Raw genomic sequence first — 22,381 nt, 5'->3', positions numbered from 1 at the left:
CAGACTGCACTTCAGATATATTTGACATACTGACAGACTCCTCACGCCGTCTGTGAGCGGTCGGTGATTGGTTACCGTTCGCACCTGTCCGGGCGTCACCGTGACGTCCTCACCCGTCTGCTCTCGACTTCTCTGCTTTCTCGGTCTACAACATAACCTGTCCGCTCAGCCGCTGTCGTCTCTCCGGCTCCTCACAGTTTTCAAACATTTTGACTCGAGTCCCGCTCTGCAGCCACAGCGGGGGCTGAGCAGGGGAGAGGTGGTGCACACCTCCCCGAAGTTCCTGCGCGTCCGCGGAGGCCCCACGGACAGAGAGCGCTTCAGCGCCTGGCGATACCCAGCATGCACCTGTTTGTCAAGAAACATCGCAGGTGTGTTTGTTTTGCGTCACTTAGCATAATCGCCAGGTGTTGCATTAATAATGATGCAATTTTTTTTTTTTTTTTTTTTTTTTTTTTTTACCTATGTCGAGGTAACGCTAATCTTAACCATGGCCCCATAATGACACCATCCACAATGTTATTGAATTTTTGTGCATGTCTTTGTTGGGCCTGCCCCGGATGCAAACGTCTCTCTGAACACACCCTCCATGATGCTGCAGACTCACTCACTTCCCTCCCTGCAGCTGCTGATGCGGCTCCTTTTTTTGTTTTGTTTTTTGTTTTTTTGTTTTTTTTTTTTTTTGTTTTTTTTTTGTTTTTTCTCTGATGTGGCTCCTTCCGTCCTCACATGGTTTGTCGTGACGTCATCAATTACGAGCGCAAAAGTCTCAGATGTAAACTGGTGCTTGCATTGACCTACTAGGCTTTGCAAAATGACCAATCAAGCCAATTGTTTTCGTTGTCTTCCTATGTGTAAAAGGAGTCTTTGTGATGACATAGCTGTATGTCAGAATAACTGGTATTATTTTTCAAATACTGTAATAGATTTGTCCAACAGGAACTGAATGATTTCCTCTCCTACTGGATATTTTGTGAGTGGACTGTGTGGTGGCTACTCTGGATGTAGCCCTAAACATGTCAGCTCATATAACCTCACAAAGGTCGCCTGTACTATCAGGTTGTTCTTGTCTTTCGTGAAAAAGGTGACACTTGTGTGAACGATGGGCAGCAGAAAACCATGCAATGGCTAAATTTAGATTTCAGTCGGGCTGTTTTTCACTTGACATATTTCATGTCACTGTTCTTTTGTGTATTAACCGTGACTCAAATGAAACTATCTGGCAGAAGGCATCCGGTGTGATTGTTCTGTCTTTTCAGCTTGTGATGAATTGAATTAGGCAGAAGCGACATGCATATGAACACTGACTGAGCTCAGACAGAAATTAGGGACAAGAATTGAACTGATGAGGACTTGCTAATTTCAACCCACAGCATCATCAAATGAGCTTGGTAAAAAGGCTCTGTATTGACTAGCAATTTCAGGGGCCATTTCATGTTTTTTTAATCTATTTATTTATATATTTATTTTTTTAAGAAAAAAAAAAAGGCAATTTAATAACTTAATGAAGGCAACCAATTTTAAGAACTGTCAGGAGAATGAATTGAGAAGTATATGTCCTGACGTTTTTAATTGCAGAAAGGGTGTGAAAAATCCACTCCCTGAATTGGAAGTTAATGAGCCAGGTGGATACATACGGACAGCCGAGCCATTACGGTGTAATTAATTAGCACACAGCACTTGTATCCCGGCGTCTTCTCTGTCAAAAATGGGCTAAACAATGACATGAGCACATTTTGCGCTGTGAAATGTGAACATATCAAACCAGGAGGCTGCCATCGTTGTGCACAGTTTGTCTTGACTGATGCTCTTTTACTGATTCTCATCATCTCATCGTGAGATAGTATAATGAGAAAGAGGCAAATTCTTTTTGTGCAAGATGTTAAATACACAGAAAAACTGTGTGATTTCAGACCATGCTCTTCTCATATTGAAAATGCAATCTATGGATAGTGATTCTGCACAACATGTGCTGGATAACATCTTAATTAGCGAGCTTCAGAGGTGATGGTAGGCGGATTGTGTTACTTTAAGTTTAGACAGAGCCAGGCTAGTTGTTTCCATCTGTTTCCAGTCTTTATGCTAAGCTAGGTTAGCTGGCTTCTGTCTGTAGCTTCATATTTGGCGTACAGACATGAGAGAGGCGTCAAGCTTCTTATCCAATGCTTGGCAAGAAAGTTAATAGGCGTATTTCCCAAAATGTTGTACTTTTCTTTTAATGGATGTAATTTTTTCTCCTTTGCATGTCCGCAGTATTCAGACACTTAAGGACCTTTGTGGTGATAACATAATTGTATTTTAAGTTAAGTCCTCCAAAACATTCTTCAGGTTTTGAATGTTTACCTTAATTTTCTGAATCTACAACCAGCTAATGTCCCCTTTCTGACTCCACTGCTCATTATCTGGCTGCAGAATAAAACACGATGGAAGGATGGAGCAGACAAGGTTTGGGTCAAGTGTTTGCATCAGCTTCATTCCTTCTCCAGATGCCTGAGTCTTGACAGGTGGAAATCCTGTGCTCCACCAACACATTATTCTCGGATTAGAGACATTTTGTACATTGTTGAGATGGTAATAAGTAGATGTATACTACAGTAAGAGGGTCCTCTGACAGTTTTAGGAGGAGATGGGGAGCATTTTCACATAAATACACTTTACCACATCCTGTTCTGTATTTTAGTTAACCTATTGAAATTATTTCTTTTGTCTTTTATTGTTCTGTACTCCATTACAAACATGTATCTATGGATAAAAAAAAACATTTCCTGCCAACCCAGACTGACAAACAGATTATTATTTGGCATATTTACCTTTATTGGACAGCTATTAGTGCAGAGGCAGACAGGAAACATGTGAGATAGAAACAGAGTGAAAGGGTTTAACATGCAACAAAGGTCCATCAACAGATTTGAACCACGGACATCGAGTTTATGTGCCATATGCTACAGTAACCATCAGACACTAGAGCACTCTCAAATTCCCTTTTTCTTACTTGTATTTTGTTTTTTTTCTTTCTGCTATTCTTTTTTTTCTTTATTTGTTCTGTTTGTAAATTTGTTAAAAATCTGAAATGATGCTAAAGAAGTGACCATTATCTGTTCAGAAACTCAGTAAAAGTTCTGAGAGACAGAAGAACAATTTTGCAGAGAAACTGAACAAACCTGGATTGTAGGCTGATACACACACACACACACACACACACACACACACACACACACACACACACACACACAGAGTCAAATACACACTTATGGCCATGAAAACACATATATGACACATGCTTATGATCTTATCTCTCAGTGACACTTACTGGTGTAAAGTCTAACACGATTGCTTCAAAGTGCAAAAAGAAATAATACTGTAAAGATTTTTGCTGGGTCCCACTCCCTCCCACCTCATGATAGAGGGTGTAATGAAGAATGGCATGAAACATTTATGGAATCACTTCAAAGATAGCACATGCTTTCATGATTTCAAATGTTTCTTGGATAGGTTGAAATTGATGGGATTGCCTTACTGCATATCAACCTCTCAGTCAAATCTTCATAAGACCTCACTGGCTTTACAGTGTTAACGCCAGATTTCACACTTTTTGTTTGTTGAACACTTGTTGACACGTTTCCTGTATAATGCTTTAAATGTTAAATGTGAAAGTGATTAAAAAAAAAAAAAAATTATTATTAATGTTTATTTATAAAAATACACTATGTTGTAGTTTGGATACTGAACAAAAAAAACTGAAACATTTCTGACCTCAGATGAAGGTGTAGGACCAAATATGTTCAGGCTACTTTTAGGTAAAAAGGTAACTCTGAATTGTAAATGGAGTCAAAGATAATGAGCAAAAATTTCTTGAGTCTCATATTTCTCACGCAAATTGACAACTCCCCTTAATTGAAAAATTGACACCACCCCTTCAAAGTCGACCTTATTCTGTTGAAGTCCATATTGCACAAAAGAATGAGAATAATGCCCAAGCTACCGCTCTGCAGTTGGCTCATTAGCCTTGAAGGTAGAGTAATACAATATAGTAAATTGTTTTCAAAATTATGTGATATTACAGAGTTTACAAATCACTTAACACAATATTAATTCATGGATTTCTGCCCAAATTGGCTTTTTATACAGTAGTGTATGTTAAAAAAAAAAAAAAAAAAGTCACTAAGCTAATAAGCAGTCCACTTTTGAGGCTTAAATTCCAAAATTATCATAATCCCTTGTTAAAAATGTATTAGGTGGTGAGTGAAATTTAGTTAAAATGTCTTAAAAAAGAAAAAAAAGGATTCATGTTTATAGAAAAATTTCAATATTTTTGGAAATACACTTATTCTCTTTCTTGCAGACGGTTAGATGAGAGGATCAATACCACTCTCATATCTGTGAATATAAGGCTACAGCCAGCAGCTGATGAGATTATCTTGGCCTGGAGCAGTGATCTCCTGGAATCTGTACTGGTTGCCTAACAACTGCTCATAGTGAAGAAATAGTTCAGCACATATCCCCTAATAAAAAAAACAAAAAAAACAAATTGTGATTTTACATTTGAGGTTTTGTGAGCTTTAGAGGGGCTGGCAGGTTCAGAGAGAGTCAGGTTAGCTGCGTCCCCCTGTTTCTGGTCGTTGCACTGAGCTGAGCTAACTGGCCGCTGGCTGTAGCTTCATATTTAGGCCTACAATACAGACATGAATGTGGTATCTATCCACTTATCTGAATCTCCACCAGAATGTGACTAAGATTCATCCCCAGAATGTCGAACTGTTCTTTTAAGATAGGTCAGTGTTCAATTTTGCAAGATAAATTTAACCGCTAATCACACCATTTTGATGCTTTACCTAATAAATTAAGTTGCTAACAAAAACTGTGTTCTATTATTTTTCTATTTCTATTTCTTTTGAATTCAATTATGTTCTGGTGTAGACCAAATTAGTTTTGAGATGAAGATTTCCTAGGGTAGTGCTATTGCCCTGCTTTCAGTGTTGGAACAGAACTCACTTCTATTTCAGCTGGTGTCGGCCTGTGTTTAACACACATCTTATTTTCAGTCTAAAATAACATTCAAAACCCTACTGAAGTTATAGAGGGTGCTGCGGCCAATGAACCGTGGCAGAGTTAACTTCCAGGTTGGCTTGCAGGATAACAGCCCTGCCGGACTCAAGAGGTTTGTAGAGGCCATAACATTATTCACATAAACACTTTCAGCACACTGAAAGACCTGTTAAAGTAGGAGTGAATGAGCAAACACACTGAGCTCGGCTTTTACACATGGGTTTCTACTGGGAACCTAATAACACCCAAAGTAGGTATTAACACATACAGGGAAATAACACATTGCTTTTAAGGTGTAGTACTTATATGCAAGTTGTACATAGACGGAAAGCAATGACCTATTTTTCTTCAAATCCGATTGGTCTTCTACTTAATTTCCTCTAATGTTGCAGTATAATCACTTTATATACCAAACTTTGTGTATTCATTTTATTGATCTCATACTGTACATGTAAAAGATTATCCTTTTGATCAATCACATATTTCATGTGTCTCTCATCTTCTTACTTGAATGATCTTTGGTGTTTCAATATTGCAGACAGCATCTTGAAGGCATTTTGATGACTGAGAGCAGCGTTCTGCATAGCCTGGGGTTTGGAATGGGGTTTGAGTATGTTAGAGGCTTGTCATACATCTTGAGTGAAATCCAAAGTGACAGGCTTCTTGAAAGACTGAGGATCTGATGCGAACTGTCACTGCACATTATGGAAGCTGGTCCACGCTAAGATCGGTTTACAGGATGTTTGAGTAGTCTGCAGTGAAAATCTTAAAATCAGTCTGTTACTCTAATCATTAATACCATTATAAATAATGACAAGCACATTTGGAAAGGAGGCTGCCTCTTTGTGTTTTCATGGATTTATTACAATAGCCAGCTCTTTGCCACCTGTTCAGTGTGTGTGTCTGTGTGTGTTGACAGTAATAGCTGCTAAAAATAGAGTTAATTTTAATTTACTTATAAGTACTTATCAAATGTCATTAAATGGGTACATCTAGCACAAATGCAGAAGGATTTCAGAGTATTTTGTTTACACCAATTTGAGTTGGATTCAGAATAAGTAATTAAAAAGTAAAAGATGGACATGAGTGATAATGGAAAAAGTAATGGAAATGCAGCTTTGAAAAGCTGTTACAAAATGTCTCAATGCAGAACAACTGTTTTAAGACTGAGATTAGACAGCTGTATTTATTTGATATAGTCTAGAGTTGCAATGATAATGTAAACACCCTCATGTACCAGTGCTGTCAGTCTGGATGTATCTGCTCAGTGATAAACCAAAAAGTGATGTGTGTAAAATAGTGTGAAATTATCACAAAATAAGTACAGAAAAATAGATCCAAACTGCTGAGCTAAGCAAGTGAGATTTTTAAAAACAACTAAGTGGGAGCGTTTGCCTGAAAATAACATAAGACACAGAAAACAATCAATCAAACACCAACCAAATCAAATTCAGTAAATACTGCTGCATTTGCATTGCACTAAACCTCCCATCCAGCTGGAGTGTTGGGAGTCAGACAGTTCGGGTTGGGGCCAGACACCATGCGCACATGATGAAAATCTATTATCCACTAAACACACCACTTTTACAGTAGAAAAGTGATCAACATTAGTTCTCATTAATTCTTAATTGCATTTGTACACTGTCCATGCATGAATTACGCAGCAAGAAGAAGCTACCACAAGTGTCCCATTTAGTAGTAGAGATATGCTGCCCCCACATGCCAGAAAGACCACATCACATGTAAAGTTGGGTTGCCTTCATATCTAAGGCTCCATTTCCATGTTGTAATGTTTTTAAATCCCTAGATGGCAGCAGATATCTAAGATATATTTACCATAATATGTTCTTGGTTGGTTTTGTTTGACTCAGCTTGTGTTTTTCTGTGTCATCGTCAAGCTTAGTCTCTACCATACGGCTCTTCATTTCAAGCTGAAAGTACTTACATCATAAAAAAAATCATATTTGTCTTTGGACTTATTGCATATGTACAGGAGATGGAGAGAATAACACAAACACTGGTGAACCCTAACTGTGTGACGCAGCAATTTGTGGTGTTCTTCACTGCATTATATTGTCTTTTTTTCAGTTATTTCATCCAAAAGTTATAGTTCAGTCCTAAAATTATGTTTGGCTGTTTGGCAGTTTGACTCTGCCAAAGGGATATTTTCAGTATTTAAGAAAAGTGTTTACACTGTCCACTTAGAAACCCACTCTCAAAAATGTAAATAGTCTTCATCAAATACTTTACTTTATATTTCCATATTGAATTGAATTCTTTGTGGGACTTAGCCGACTCTGTCATCATGTGGTCACAGATTATTTTTCTTGTGTTCTGGGTTATACTGATGAGACAGAGGTGAAGAGTTGTCACTGGTCTGGCAGTCAAACACTGGACTTTGAGTGGAACTAAGCCCTCTTTGTACTGATGATGATGAAAGTTGGTTAGAGCATTGCAGTGACATCAAGCAATGACACCTTACGTCCACAGTGGTGACGACAAACTTGCAGTTTGACTGTATTGCGTGAATCATCTCCAAAGAATGAAATCTTTATGAAGGGGAGAAGCTGCATGGGATTGGACACTGCATCCTCTCTTTCCTGCTGTTACATAATGAATATGCATATGGCTGAGTCTGTGTTTAGTGTCTCTGTGTGTACTGATGTGTGTGGTCGTATGTGAGCTTAGTCAGACTTCTCCAGATCTCTGCCTACGCAGATTAATATCTGCAGTCCACAAAGGAGCCCTGTGTGCCTTGCAGGACAGACTCTCAGGACAATGAATCCACTGTCTGACAACACTCAAGCTAACTGATATGCACCCTGTAGTCCTGAGATTATAGGAAGCTCAGTCTCTCTGCACAGGTGATAATTGAATGACGGAGCTGTGCTCCAAGCTTTCTCAAAGCTTTTCACCATGACATTCATCTAGACTGCAGAAGATTGAATTAGAGAAGCTAATAGCTTTGACACATGTGCCCCTCCACTTGTGACTGTCTGTGGCTGTGCTGGTTCAGTTTTATAACATGCCGTGTTTGTGGTTCAAATTACAAGAAATTTCTATATTTTCATCAAAAAGAAATACATTTGAAGCAGAAAAAGGTCAAAGAAAATTGAACATGTTGATGTTGCAATAAAGCTTGATTCTAATAGTGTTTTGCAAGGCCTTCATGCTGCATTTTGACCAGTCTTCTGATCCACAGTAGCACCACAGTGTTTTTCAGTTTGATTTTCTTTTGCCTGACTTGGACAGTAATTGATTATGTAACGCATACCACCGGAGTCAGAAAGAAGGAGAGGGTCGAAACAATTTTAACAAGTCATCGAAGCTTCCCTGTTTTTCATGTTAGTCACACTGATATGCATTGATCATATAATGTTCAAACCTCTCCCCAAACAAATGACCTCTACTTTTCTCTCATGACCCAGAAACCAATGTTTATACCAGTACTGTATGTTGCCTTCTGGTACAGTGGTGGAGGAGGTAAGAGAAGCTATTTTAGAACCTCCTACAGTGAAGAATGTTCACGTGTAATCTCTCCCAGAAATATGCTGATAGATAGGTAGATAGATAGATAGATAGATAGATAGATAGATAGATAGATAGATAGATAGATAGATAGATAGATAGATAGATAGATAGATAGATAGATAGATAGATAGAAATTAACACAGAAACACAAAGCAGATGTAAAGTACTGCACGTGTGCATGTGCATGTAGGCGTAAGCTCAAGAGAGTATGCATGTGTGGTCATGGCTCTAATGGGTGAAAGAGGATGAGAGGAGGCAGGACGGAGTGGGGGAGAGATACTGTAGAAGGAAGAGACAGAGACGGAAAACAGAAAATACCCTCAGACAGCGGTGTGTGTAATGAAACGTTATGTTTTAATTTGAAGAGAATTGTACGTATTTGTAAAATGATCGTTTTTCTACTCACTGCTCTCCTTCTCCGGACCAAATTGAGGGGGATGAAACTAACAGAGATTAAATTTATCAGGTACTACTACTATCACTGCTACTCCTGCGTGTGTTTGAACATGAGAAATAGATTTTGGCAAGGTTTTGAAAAGGATTCTGGGTGACTGGGGGAGATGAAAGAGCATGTTATGTCAGCGTTGTCACAAATGGACATATTCACTTTAACAAAAATGGAGTTGATGGCTCATAGGAGGATATATATGTGCCATTTTTTCTGGAAAAGTGCTTTTTCATGAAGACGATTAGGGCATGTGGCAGTTCAAGCCATACTGTCAAGCAGAGGAGGAGGGTAATACAAATAAGATTTTACCACAAAATTCAAAACACAACGCTGTTAAATTGCTAGACAGAGTTTTCGTTCAATATACTTTTGCCAGTTTCCTGCAGACTAATGGAAAAGTGTGTCTCCAGTTAAGCTTTTTATTAATTAAAACCAAGGAATTTGGCTGACTGGACCTGTGAGATTGCAAAACCATAAATAATTACATGAGTGTTTATCCTCATTTTCATCCTTTAAAAAAAATCACTTGAACATTTCTTGGAAACTCAGACGTTAGCAAACACGAACAAGATAACCTAAAAATAAGAACAAGCTACATCAGCTTTTCAACTTCAACGCACACTGAATAAAACACTACAGTATATTCAGAGGGCATTCATATGAGTCATCAGCTGAGTCATACTTTTCCTATCTGTGATGCTGAGGCACGAACGCCAATCAAACTTCCCTCCTTTCCCCCCGTGGCAGATTACCTCTCTGCTCTGTCTAGTTATTTCTTAGTAAATGGATGGTTAGAAGAGGAATGTCTCTGAACATTTTTGGGGTCACACACCCCGTGGTGGTATGTTTGGGAAATTATTGTGAAGGGAATTATAGAAGAGGGATGGGTTGCAGTAAATGTGAAAAGATTTGACCACAATACATTTTCAGCCTGCCCACAGATTGGTTTGGATTTATTAAATTTTGGCCCATTGCATCTCTCTGCTCGCCAACAGTGCAAATCAAAGACAAACTGCTTTCACACGGTGCCAAATGTAATGGTTCTCCCCTGCTGTGCAAGCCAACAACATCCCTTTCCCTTGCATATCTGTTCTCTCAGGTGACATTCACTTTAGAGCCTAAATAAAGTGTGTTACATAAGGCTCTCGTTGGTCATTGAAGGGGTGAGGGTTGGGGGGCCAGGGGGGTATTTGACTCACAGCAGTGCTTCACAGGAGTATGTACATAGAAGTGATGACTGTAACTTTTGGTGGTCTTTACAACTTGCTTTTTAAATGCTGGACTCTTATTTTGTTACAAATTACAAATTAAACTGTATTAGTTTATCTTTGAATTGAAAATCAAATCATATCAGTTACTGTACACACAAAGGATAAAAAAAAAATCATCATGTTGGAAGTTGCATTGTTGAGAAAACACAGCTGGTCAGTTCAATGAATAAGGAATACGATCTCATAACCTAAATATTTTTAAAATCTCAGCTATATGACTGATTATCACAGTTCACCTATACAATTATGGGTACTACTGTGTAATGAAAGGTTGTTAAGTTGTAATGGGTAACTAATGGGTATGTTAATGTTATGTTACTAATAGATGAGTTATATACTATTTATAAGAACATATTTTGTGTTACCAGGGTGTAAAATTTAACTGAATCCTTTTCCAAAAGGTGAGTAGTCCTTGTAACATTCAAACTGCATTTTTCTCACCCAAGCTACCACAGCTGACTAACTGCTGCTGATTATTGTCATTATGTGACCAAAAAGGTTGTTTTATCTGGCCATCAGTCCAGAATCGAAAGATAAGTTTACTATTAAAACTAAGAAAAGCTTCAAACCCTTACAAATTATAATGAGGAAATGGGAAATGTCACAAAATTCCTGTAATGATTAATCAGTTGCTGCCACATAGTTGCTAACTCTCAACTAATCTATTAATTGACAAATTGTTTCAGCTCTACTGATAACCCAAAAGTGGTTCTTATTAATTGCTTATCACAGATCTACAAAGTTTAAATAAATCTAAACTATAAAGCCATTAATTACAACTCATGAAGGGTACATATTTCACATGTATTTGTAGATACACGGTATATTCTTGAGGGGAAAAAACGTGTTTACTTTGAGACTCTATAACCAGATTTTCCCTTATGTGGTCTTAACAGCATGAACCATATGAAAAGTATATAAAGGGCAGCTTTAAATGAATATCTTTTGAGAGCTTGGAGGCATGGATAGATTACTACTGGGCGCAGGCCCACAGGCCCCAAGGGTCACAGGGCCCTGAGCCAGAGCCTCATGTTTGAAGGGACTGTTAATATTTCTTGTTAAAAAGTCAACCAAACAACCATTAAGAGACACAAAATGACAACAAAAGACACAAATATTTGTGAAGAAACACAAAATTAACACAAAGAGAGGCAAGTGACCGTAGATGACCATGACTTTTAAAAAACACAAAGCAGCCACAGAGAGATGAAAAACGGCCACAGAGATGCAAAACAACTAGAGATGCATAACCCTCTACAAAGACACAAAACGGCCACAGGAAGATACGAAACGACCACAAAGAGAGGCAAAGCATGTACAAACAGATGCAACAACTACAGAGAGATGCAATACCACCACAAGTAGACGCAAAAGGACCACAAGGGACACAAACGACCCGTTTAAAGGTTCATTCTTTCATCATCTTTTTTGTTTGCTTTAGTATTTTCTATATGTATATCTTATATATTACATGCATAGTGCGAACTGTATAATTTTGCATTTTTATGATAATGACGGGGGATCCCCACTACACTGGTCTCCTTTGAGACCGGCGCACTATTTAACAGGAGGTCCTTTATTCCGCTTGTGCGGATTAATTCACGTGTGTGAGAAGGCTCCGCTTGTCAGTCAGACTTTGAACAGTGCACTGGCGCTCATCACCGCTAATCTCTGACCGCTGCCACTGACACGTCTACCCGACCAGCTCAGATATATAGATTAGGATGAACAATTGCTAAGAGAGGCAAAAAAACCAAACAAAACCCGAGGGCAGCACCGTAGGGACCAGGCGGAGATTAAACGTAAGCTTCGCCGTTTAACGTTAACGTTACTCGGGAGTTGCGATGGTCCAGCCAAGGGATATTTTTTTAGCCTTGCTTCTTGTGGGCTGTACAGGTAAGCAAAGATCTCACATTTAACTCTGAATCCGCGCTTTCAAGCTAGAAATGTTTCTGTTTTCGTTCTCCCATGAATATCCCACCTATTTCCACCCGTGTGATCGTGGTCCGGACGGCGGGCACCCCCTCGCCTCCCGGTCTCCCCGCTCCCTCCGCCCGCAGCCGCTCCGTTTAGCAGGTGCAGCGGTAACGGTGCTGCGGCTGCTGCTAATTAGCTTAGTGTCGAGCTGGGTGGTGTGTTTTTTAAGTAAAGACTTATCTCTGCTAATGCGTTAGGGGACCATTTTCCTCTGCTACATAACGCTGCTCTTTGCGTGACCAGCCTGTGCGCTGACTTAGCGTTATTGTGCGTTAAATAAAATATGATGCACAAGAGGAACAGGCTTGAAAATTGTATTAGTGTGGATGTGAACAGTATACGACTGGATGTGGCCCGGGGATTACATTTCTCTCCATCTATAGCCGTGTATGGGTGGTTTTGCCTTTGGTCTCTGCCTGGATGGGACGTGTTGGTTGTTGATGGGGAGTGATGCTGGGCTCCCTCTGTATTTGTAGACACACACCTAAATGCACACACACACACACACACACACACAGCCTTCTGGGTTGAGTCACGGTCTCTCAGTTAAAGGTACGTCGTGCAAAATAAAACACGTGTTATTTTGAAATGCACCTGACTGTGCACAGGTGTGATGATGGCACCGAGGAGGGGTCGTAGACAATGGCTTGCTTAAAATAAAGTACATCAAAGGTCTTGAAGGGACAGTGTTGGTTTATTTGGTCTTTCTGGCACACTGATGCATAGCAAGCACAACTGCTACTCTGAATCATCTGTTATGTAATCTGATGCCACGATAAAGGCTTTGAAATGAGTGAGAGATGAGATCCTCTAAGTTGGTAAAATGTGTCGTTATGTAAGTCTAATTCGGGGAGTTTTGTGTCAAATTACATTTTTAAATAACCTTTGCTCGCCCATTTTTTGTGTGATTAAAATCAGAAATTTGACATATGAGAGGCTTATGGTTGGAGTAGCACTCTTAGCTACACTCAGGGTTTTCGTGGGATAGCCTTTTAATCCTTTATGTACAATCCGGTATGTGCAGGGGTGTTCCTCAGGCAGGAGAGGGAAACGCAGTGGGAGTGGATCCCTCACTGCATTGTAAGGGTAATGCAATTTCATTTCTACTGGGTTTATTGGAGGATTTCAGTTAGTTAAAAAAAAAAAAAAAAAAAAAAAAAAAATCAGAAAGATCAGAAAATGACAGAGAATAAATAATAAGTGAATAAGAGAATAAATAAGAAGCTACATGCCTCTAAAATTTTGTATTCTGTTTAAGAGAGAAGCTCTTTCAAAGTTTTTGTGCAGTTAGTGATTTTGTAAGAACATCTGAGGCCATAAGACATTTATATTACAGTTATATGAGTAGAGACATTCTGACTGAAGGATCTCATACAGTTATTAACCAGTTTTATAGTGTTACCATCAATATTAGATTGTTAAGGTTGATAGTGATATTTGAGAGTTAAAAAAATTCTTATATATTTGCTAATATCAATTTCTTACATAAATACTATTTTTAGGATCCCTTAATTTTTTCTTCTTAAGAATTGTGACTGAATATCCACTGACCAGGAAATTTTGTAGTTGAAAAAATAGACTTGCCAGATTTGAATAAACTATGTAATTCTGACACCGTTTCTAAATTTCTAAATTTGGCATTTCTGTACTTCAGTTTCTTGTAACTTTGCAGCCTTATTGGTAATTAACAAATTGTGGTAGATGTATCAGCCTATCCGACTAATCGCTTTAACTCTATTGAACAATATAATTCTGTAAGGAAGTAGGGAATTTAGGATTTGGTTTTGGGTTTAATCCTGTACGACAAGCTGACAAGCATTACATCAAATGTACAATTATACGCAATAGAAAGTGGACAATGTAGCGTTAGAGATAACACTGCATGGTTCTCAATTCTCATTTCACAATTTATCGCACTGCCAGTTAACATCCATATTCAATGTATTCATGTTGTTGTGTCATCTCCATTCTGATCTTGCATAATGTAGACTACCTTTAGCAGGCTGATGACTTTCTCACATAACTCAAGCGGCATCACTGAGGCCAAAATTAAAATATTTGCTTATATTCCTTTATTGAACCTACTTGTTGTAATGGTTCGCATTGCTCAACAGTAATGTCAGCTATAGTACCTTAAACTGTCACTTTTTGTCCTTGAGCAGTTGATTGAAGTCAAAGAAAATCCTAATCTTTGAATAGATGATTATATGGCATGGTTGCAGTATTTATGACTGAGCTGAGATTGGGGAGAGATTAAACATTTTTTTCTTACTTTTCCTCTCTGCTGGCTGCATGCTCAATGGGCCTGTTGAGCCTCTTGACATAATTATTAATTGATGCTTTTGAAATTGATAACTTGAATATGGAATAATTGCAACACTGCAACTCTGAAAATGAAATATAGCCTCCAGAAATCAAAGTGAGAGAAGTGAAGCAAAGATAAGAGATGAGTTCTTAATGTCCCCAACCTGTAGGACTGATGAAGGAATTGCAACTCTGCATCCAACCATATGGCTCTTTTGAAATGGAAAACATGGCTCTAGTTTACAGTAGGGTTGTTTCACTTAGCCTGTGTTACATCATCAGTCAGATCATGTGGAAATGATGACGTAGCTCCATGCTGCTCCATTTACAAAGCAAGATGGAAGCATGGCTGACTGCAGGCTGACTATGAGAATCTCCAGAATTCTTTATGTCTGACTTAGCTTTATGAGGGCAGAAATCATCACTGCCAAAAGCAATGGCTGCAAGTCCAACTGCAGACCGCCCTCACCTTGAAAAGATACAGCTAGTCTTTTTTTTTTTTTTTTTTTTTTTAAACGTTGCTTTCTCTTCAGTCTCCTGCATGACCACAACCAATCAGTTTCCATAAATATATAGCTTGATTGAGTGCAGAGACCTTTACAGATTGTCCCTGCCCTAATGAGACACATACTATCATGGCTCTACATGGTCATACCTTGCAGAGAGGCAGCAGCAGCTAATTTTTCTTTTTATTGCATTTATTGAATAATCTTTGTATTATTTTTGATCATTTAGTCTCTAAAATTACTGAAAATTGTGAAAAATATCTACCACGATATCTCTTTGCATGGGCTGATTCCTGCAAATTGCTACTTTTTATAACTAGTACCAAAACCCAAGGGTGTTCTATTTCCAATTTTATGAAGCAGAGAAAAGCATCAAATCCTCAATCCAGTCAATCATTCACCTTTTTGAAAACTACGTATGATAATGGCTTAGTATGCCACAGGGCTGCTGCAGTTGTTGCAGTGATGCAAAAATTATTTCAGCATTCCATTCAAACCATGGGAACCAGGGGTAGTTGCTCCAGTGCGCATCTCAAAAACCATGATAAACTAAACTGGTCTTTGACTTTGAGTGTCAAGCTCTACTCTGCAAATAAATTAAAAATCGGACAAACATGTGAATTTTGGAGGAGATCCATTAGTAAAATCCCACCACAGCAGTTAAATGGGCTAAGACCATACCTTTTCACCTATATTTTCGGTCTTTTTTTTTTTTTTTTGCTTTGTCTTCAAATAACTAAACCTGCTAGGAACAAAGTGTCTCTTGACAAGCTACTGCTAAGAATTTATTTCAGGATGGAGAATATCATGAAAAAGTATAACTACTGGATTTCACAATTACTGTTAAACAACTGTCAGCCACACATGTCCAAGGTCTTTTATCTATTCAGACTAGTAATTTCAACAGATTCATATGTTATCTGAACCGTGACACAGTCAGTGAAATGTCCACTCCCAATAAAAAAATTGTAGACTCATTTTAAAGCTCCCATATCTTTTGCATTTAAATTTTAAAAAATCTCTCAGATGCTAACAGTTTCCTTCCAGTATTAGGAAAGAGAAGCAAGGCAGGCTGTGGTTTTATTCCAGCCAGTACCACTTGACTCTTTGGTGACGGGAGTGGATCAGACAGATCCAGGTCTGAGAGAGTTGAGAGGAGATGCATTGCCTAAGGACGCTAAAAAGATGACATTACATGTGCACGTGACCCCGTGAAGCGCTGTGGGAGGAGCATAAACATACTTTCCTAAGGGTTTGCTCACAGAAGAGGCACAGGCCGTGGCTTAGTTGGCTTAGTAGTTTTTTCAGTGATTAGATTCTGTGGTGGGAGCGTCCTTAATGTCATTCCTGTGAGATCTGAGTTATTATATCAGGGATTAGTATTAATCAAGTTTAATTTGAGAGTGTGAAACAGGTTAAACAGAGAGGCCTGGGAGACAAGCTTGTTGTGCATCTTGTTACTACTGTGCGTTCGTATTAAAAACCTTGTAACGCTACAGACTTCATACTATACCTGCTTCTCTCAATATCAAAAACATGATCTCAGAGCTATCAGGAAATTTGAACAGTGTGTCCTTGTCATTCATCAAATCGAAAAAAAAAAAAGAGGCCAGTGCAGTGAATGGAGGATCCCCGTGGACATGTAACTGTAGATTGGCAAAATTTTAGGCATTAAATGGCTTCTCTCCACTTTGAAGCTTTTGGTCTGTGGAGCAAAGGGAACCTGTGACAGGGTGATGCAGATTTTGTGAAAGTTTTGCAATGTTTCAATTATCTGCAAGGAATAGGCAAGACTATTTGACTGATTGTATGTTTTAAGCACTCAAGTAATGCTGTAAGCAGGAGATGTAACAATTATCTGTATGTAAACACCTGGGTTTGTCTTTGATTAAAAGATTTTAGCGCTTGCTCACTTTTACAGGCTGCCAGCTCCTCTTGACAATGGTAAAAACAACTTTGAGCCATTTAAATGCAGCTTTTTTCTTTCCCATTCTGATTTCCTCTAAACAGTCACCTTCAGCTGTGTAAACGCTTGGTGCACTTGGCAAAATGTATCACCTTTTCTCACTAGGCTATTCACTTACAAATAAAGGCTGATTTCCCCTTTCGCTCAGGCTGTTATGAAGTGAGAGCACCTCCTGGCACCCTCTCTGTGCCTCTCCATGTCTTATTTGGCAGAGAGAGAAGCAGGGAAAGGCAGGACTCTTGTGACCTAAACTAAGTCATCACAGCCTTGCCATGTGGCCCCTGAAAGAGGAAAGAAGCTTACAATCATGTCACTATCCATGCTGGAAGGAATTATGTCTCAATTTAGAAAAGATACATATAAGTCTTCTCAAGTCAAACTCCTGAAAGCAAGCTTACAGTATGTCCGATGTAAGAAAAGGAGTGCATGTCTCATCTTACCATAATAAAGCAATATGCTGTTGGCTAGGATTTAGCTCTCTTCTTTTATGTAGTGTGAAGGGAAGCAGTGTGCATGTCTTCTCATGCATCCATGCACATCATGGTGCATTCATTATTGAAATACTATAGGATGCATTACCATGCACAGAGCAGGGAAAATTTGGATTGCCATGCCTCAGGCTTTCTTTTTAAGCAGTCACCACAGTGCATCACCTTCTCTAACATTATTCTTGTCTATGGCTTAGTCATTGCCTGGCAACTTGGAGATACCACTGTATCACACAAAGTCATGGCATGCACTAATATTATTACGAAAAAAATTCTGTCATTATAGAAGCGAAGTGATGCTCATTCAGGAAAAAAGCAGTTATTTTTAATCTCTAATTAGATCACAGTAAGAAGACACTCTCCAGGGGAGCAGTAGCAGCTATAGCTGTTTCTGATCCATTCAGCGTGCACAATCCACTTTGAAATGATGTCAGTGATTCCCACAGATAGGCTGTACTTGGGGAGCCTGTAGAAGTATTTTAACAGTCTGTCAAGTACATTTTAACCCATTTAGCAATTTTACATGTGATAGGTTCTGTCTGGTATAACGCATAGCTGTGGAAAGCAGCACATTTGAGTATATTACCTGTAATCTTGCACAGATAACTGTTAACACTCTATTCAAAGGCTCTTTATTCATAAAATATTTCGCCTACTCATGAAAAGATAATATGTAATAATCACCTTTTTATAAATTTATTAGCCTACAGCTACAGGGATCAGTGAACTTTCACATTATTCTCAAGTTGATCATATTTTATGGCTGCATGTCTCAGTATTAGGATTTTTAGAGGACTAGAAGGAAAAGAAAATTTAGAAAGTGATATCACAGGGGATGGGAATTAACCTCATTTCATCCTCATTCAAGCAGAGTAATCTAAAATTATGTAATAGACATGTCCAAAGATAGAAAGGAACCTACATGGCAATATGGCACCTGTTTTAATTTTGTGTCAAGATGAACTGTTTCATTAGTATGTTAAATAAGGAATCTTTTCAGATCTCTGTTGTTAGCTTGTCACACAGTGAATAGTTGATTTTATTTTCTATCATTTTTCGATTCCGTTTGCTTTGTAATTCATCTTCTAATAATCAGCTGTTCAGGGGGATTTTTTGGATTCTTGTTATTCAGATCTGAACATTACACCCGGGTGGTAATTTTAATGCAGTTCAATCTGAGATCTAAACATCCACTTTGACCTCTTCTATCTGAACAGGGCATGCAGGCCTGTGGTCATTGATCCCAATGAATAATGAATGAGTAATGGCAAGGGCATTACACCATCTCTTACCGACATTAGCTTGGGTAGTGCTTTCTCTCTGCAGTATGTGGAGAAATACTGCTGTTGTTAATGCCCTTATAACAGATGGCATTGTGACATAAACTTTTTTTTCTTCATCTATTTTCCCTTTTTTCTCCATTTTGACAGCCACTTCCCTTCAAACTGAGGTGTATTATATAACTATTATATGCCTGGTGTCACGACAATCCTTTTTTTTTTTTTACCCCCAATAGAGTAGCTTTAACAGGAGGGAGTATCACACAGATTTACACTACCACTCATTTACCACAGAGCCCATCCTTTTTCATACATGGGCACCTGAACCAATCAGATGTAACCACTGCATGGAAGGAATTTTGAGAGCTTATAATGTCTAATTTTAAGGCGTTTTCACTGATGGCGCTGGATTGACAACATGAACTGGCAATCTCATCAAAAGCTGAAGCTAACACTTCCTGAACCCTACACATACACACACAGACACAGTGGACCAGAGGTGTAGCTGGAAGATTCAAAGGGATGAGAGTCCATCTCTGAGTCAGAGGTCACTGGAGTACTACAGTTAACTCCTCAGTGGCAGGGTGGTGGGAGTGGATGAGATTTGTTTTGAAATGCTGAAGGCTGTTTGGATGTTGTTGGACTCGGTAACAGTGCCCTTGAACTGGTACGCCACCACTACTTCAGGGATGTTTTCTGGCCACCATTTAATTGCACTGTTTAGTCCCTCTTGAAACCTCACTCAAAGGTGCTGAAAGTTAGCTCCAGCCAATTGTTGATCCTTAGATTCATCTTTTTGTGGAACAGTTGGTCAATTTTTGACCCGCTAACTCATGATTAAAGGGTCACAAGTTTTGCTATTCCAGTGTCTGTTTTCTGCATTATATTGACCTTGACCATTTGCTATTTTTGGCTATAGTACATACAAGTAAAAAGTTGCAGACCTGATGGGTTCACACAGTCTACTAAACATCTCTCAAAGTGCCAAAGGTCATAATGCCTGACAACACCACATCCAGCACAGATTGAAAAGATTGGCACAGAATTATGTTTAGCATCAGCAAACTTACAGCTTGTTCAACTTGCTTAGTCTGTGTTGCAGTAGAAGATTGATGGATGTATGATAAAAAAAAATTTCAGGAGCTCTGATGCAAACCTATGAGTAAGCTGGTTATTAAGTTATTTACAGTATTTACAGTATTTGCATTTTTTACAATCAGCCAGAGGATTTTTACTTTATTGATGTGCAATGTGGTGTATCAACATTAATGAAAATGCATATTTTCACCCAACTATGTAATATAATCTATATTTTATGCATAATAATAAACATCAAAAACTGGACTGTGTGTAATTACGGCCACATCATGCAGGTGTAATTGACCACATAAGACTTCCCTGTGACTTTGTGCAGATGGAGAAATATTAGGGGGCTGTTACAAGTCATTCATACCCTGTAACCTCAATCTCTGTTTCCTTTCTTGGTGTGAAGTCAAACACAGTCATTGTTGGCATTGGACTCTGACATGGTTTGACTTGTCACCCTTACTGTGTATGATACCCACAGACACAGAATTGAAGGCACAGTGTTTGGTGACATTGACGTGTTATAATTATGGCATCATTGAACAGTGATTCAAAGCACAGCTGTCAAACTCTGAGGAGTTTACAGGTCAGCCCTCACCTTTGGTTACAAGCTTTGGGTATTGACCAAGAGGTGGGTGTTCTTTGTGTCACTCTGTGACATAATGACTTGTGAAGGTGTCTTAGTTTTGATTGACAGATCTCTCAGGCTGTCACGCTGCATGCTCAGCCCACCTTAGTTCCACTCCAGCTCCACCATCTTGCCAAATCTGGCTTCAGTAACTGACAAAGTTGTCGGCTAACTGTAAATCTAAATCCATGCTGTAAAACATCCCTTTTAACCATTTATCAGTGTTACCTTTGAAAAACTATGAGAGCAAGGAATAATCTTTATGAAGGTGAATACAGAACATTTCCATTAAGGCCCAATGTAGGAAAGATAGTGAAAACCAAGGCCCAGAAAGGATTCACTTCTGTGTCACTGAACCAACAGCAGCTTCTGGTTGGTCCAGTGGAGGTGGTACTGTGTAAACCTTTCATACATTATGCCCTGCAAGTAATGCACCTGTGGCCTGCAGACACTGACTAGGACACCACTGCATAAGAAATTGGACATTCAATATCAGGGAGGAAAGTGAGAAAATCTAATAAAAATAAATATGTACAATTACATAATTTATTACATGTTTGAATTTATAAATGTGCAAAGCTCTATGTACCAAATTTGGCTGACTGAACAGATGACTAATAAATTATTAAGTGGCTGCACTATGACGGAAAGAGAAAGCTAGCTTTCTTAAAGATTATGAATGCCTATGCTACATATTTCAATGTGTTTTAATTACTGTCAACAGATATTCTTATCACAATGATATGATGGTTATCTTAAAGGGTTACTCATACACCGGGCTTTTGAACATTACTAATCAAAGCAGTAACATTACACAATACAGCTCATCATAGCACCTTTTGTAGTATGTGTGTAGTATTAGCCCACTGATATAATGTTATACTTAAGAAGCATAGTTACAATGAAAAATGGTGATACTCATTATTAAATATTTTTAAATAAAGAACTGCAAAACAGCATGAACACACACTTTGCATGAACTAAACTACTTAATACAGGTCAAAGCCACTTCCCCTCATTGTTTTCCTTTAGCTTATCTACATTGATCACAAAGTAATAGATAGTAGATAAACAGCAGCAGATGAGTTATAGAAGAATTCCTCACCCCAGAGACAACTGATATGGTAAATCTAATATTTGATTGAATATCCTGGCCATGAGATTGAATGAATGAAACTTGCAGACAGTCCTTGGAATTTCAGTATTTAGAGGCAGTGTTGATAGTGTTGCTGCTGATATTTATACTAATACTGCCTCGAATTATTGATTATTGAAATCCTAACGAAACCCCTGCCCAGTGAAGATAATATGTGAAGGAGAGTGAGAACATAAAAGAGAATGAGGGACAAAAGAAGAAGTGCAAGGTTACAAACTGACTTAAACACACAATGGTGTAAGTGTCCCACTTGTCCAACCCAGATCAGCAGACTGAAAATGAAATATCCAAACAAAATGTTGTATAGTCTACAGTGCCATCTCTTTGAACCTAACTTTCTTTTAGTGTGTGTGCGCTGTATGTTTGGCATCTTGTCTGCTTGTCTGTCTTGATCTTTTTAACCATGTCTCTCATGCCCCTCCTTGAAGGATCTCCTCTCAGTATGACTCATTGACTTCCACTGCCTGAAAGCTGTCTTGCTTTCTTTGCCAGCAGAAGCCGGATGTGTCATGAACCCCTTTGTGCATCTTTTCCATGGATGCCATAGAGTGCAAAGGCAGATGACAGGCCATCTGAAGCAAATGAAACTATCTCACATCACCAGTCATAGTGACAAGGCCAATGTAGCGACAGGGTATCTATGCACCCTTAAAATGTTTGAAAATAGCAGTAGAACACCAATGAGAATTACTGC

General features: G+C 38.7%; 2 protein-coding genes across 15 annotated transcripts in view; one reads left to right on the top strand and one right to left on the bottom strand.

The window, feature by feature from the left end:
- cadm1b (cell adhesion molecule 1b) overlaps positions 1-22,381 on the bottom strand; it is a 230,606-nt gene that overhangs the window by 161,601 nt on the left and 46,624 nt on the right. Inside the window, exon 1 of one of the 5 annotated variants that reach the window (XM_071495828.1) lies at positions 85-366. The exons of 1 other annotated variant lie outside the window; for it this stretch is intronic. The gene's annotated coding sequence lies outside the window, so the exon portion shown is untranslated. Of the gene's footprint in view, positions 1-75; positions 367-22,381 lie in introns of those variants that run through there. 3 more of the 5 variants (XM_071495821.1, XM_071495820.1, XM_071495817.1) reach the window with 3 other exon arrangements.
- The window catches only part of ncam1b (neural cell adhesion molecule 1b), a 77,734-nt gene continuing 67,248 nt past the window's right edge, over positions 11,896-22,381 (top strand). For 6 of the 10 annotated variants that reach the window (XM_071495808.1, XM_071495806.1, XM_071495807.1 and 3 more), the window contains exon 1: positions 11,896-12,192. In XM_071495808.1, the coding sequence (XP_071351909.1) occupies positions 12,141-12,192 (52 nt within the window). In that variant the 5' untranslated portion in view covers positions 11,896-12,140. The remainder of the gene's footprint in view (positions 12,193-22,381) is intronic. The other 4 variants (XM_071495811.1, XM_071495812.1, XM_071495814.1 and 1 more) reach the window with 2 other exon arrangements.

Source organism: Trachinotus anak, unplaced genomic scaffold (assembly GCF_046630095.1).
Source record: "Trachinotus anak isolate AG129_WGS33_773 ecotype Australia unplaced genomic scaffold, CSIRO_AGI_Tana_v1 ptg000014l, whole genome shotgun sequence".
Classification (NCBI taxonomy): domain Eukaryota; kingdom Metazoa; phylum Chordata; class Actinopteri; order Carangiformes; family Carangidae; genus Trachinotus; species Trachinotus anak.
Note: the sequence above shows the minus strand (reverse complement) of the source record. Positions and strands in the feature narration are given on the sequence as shown.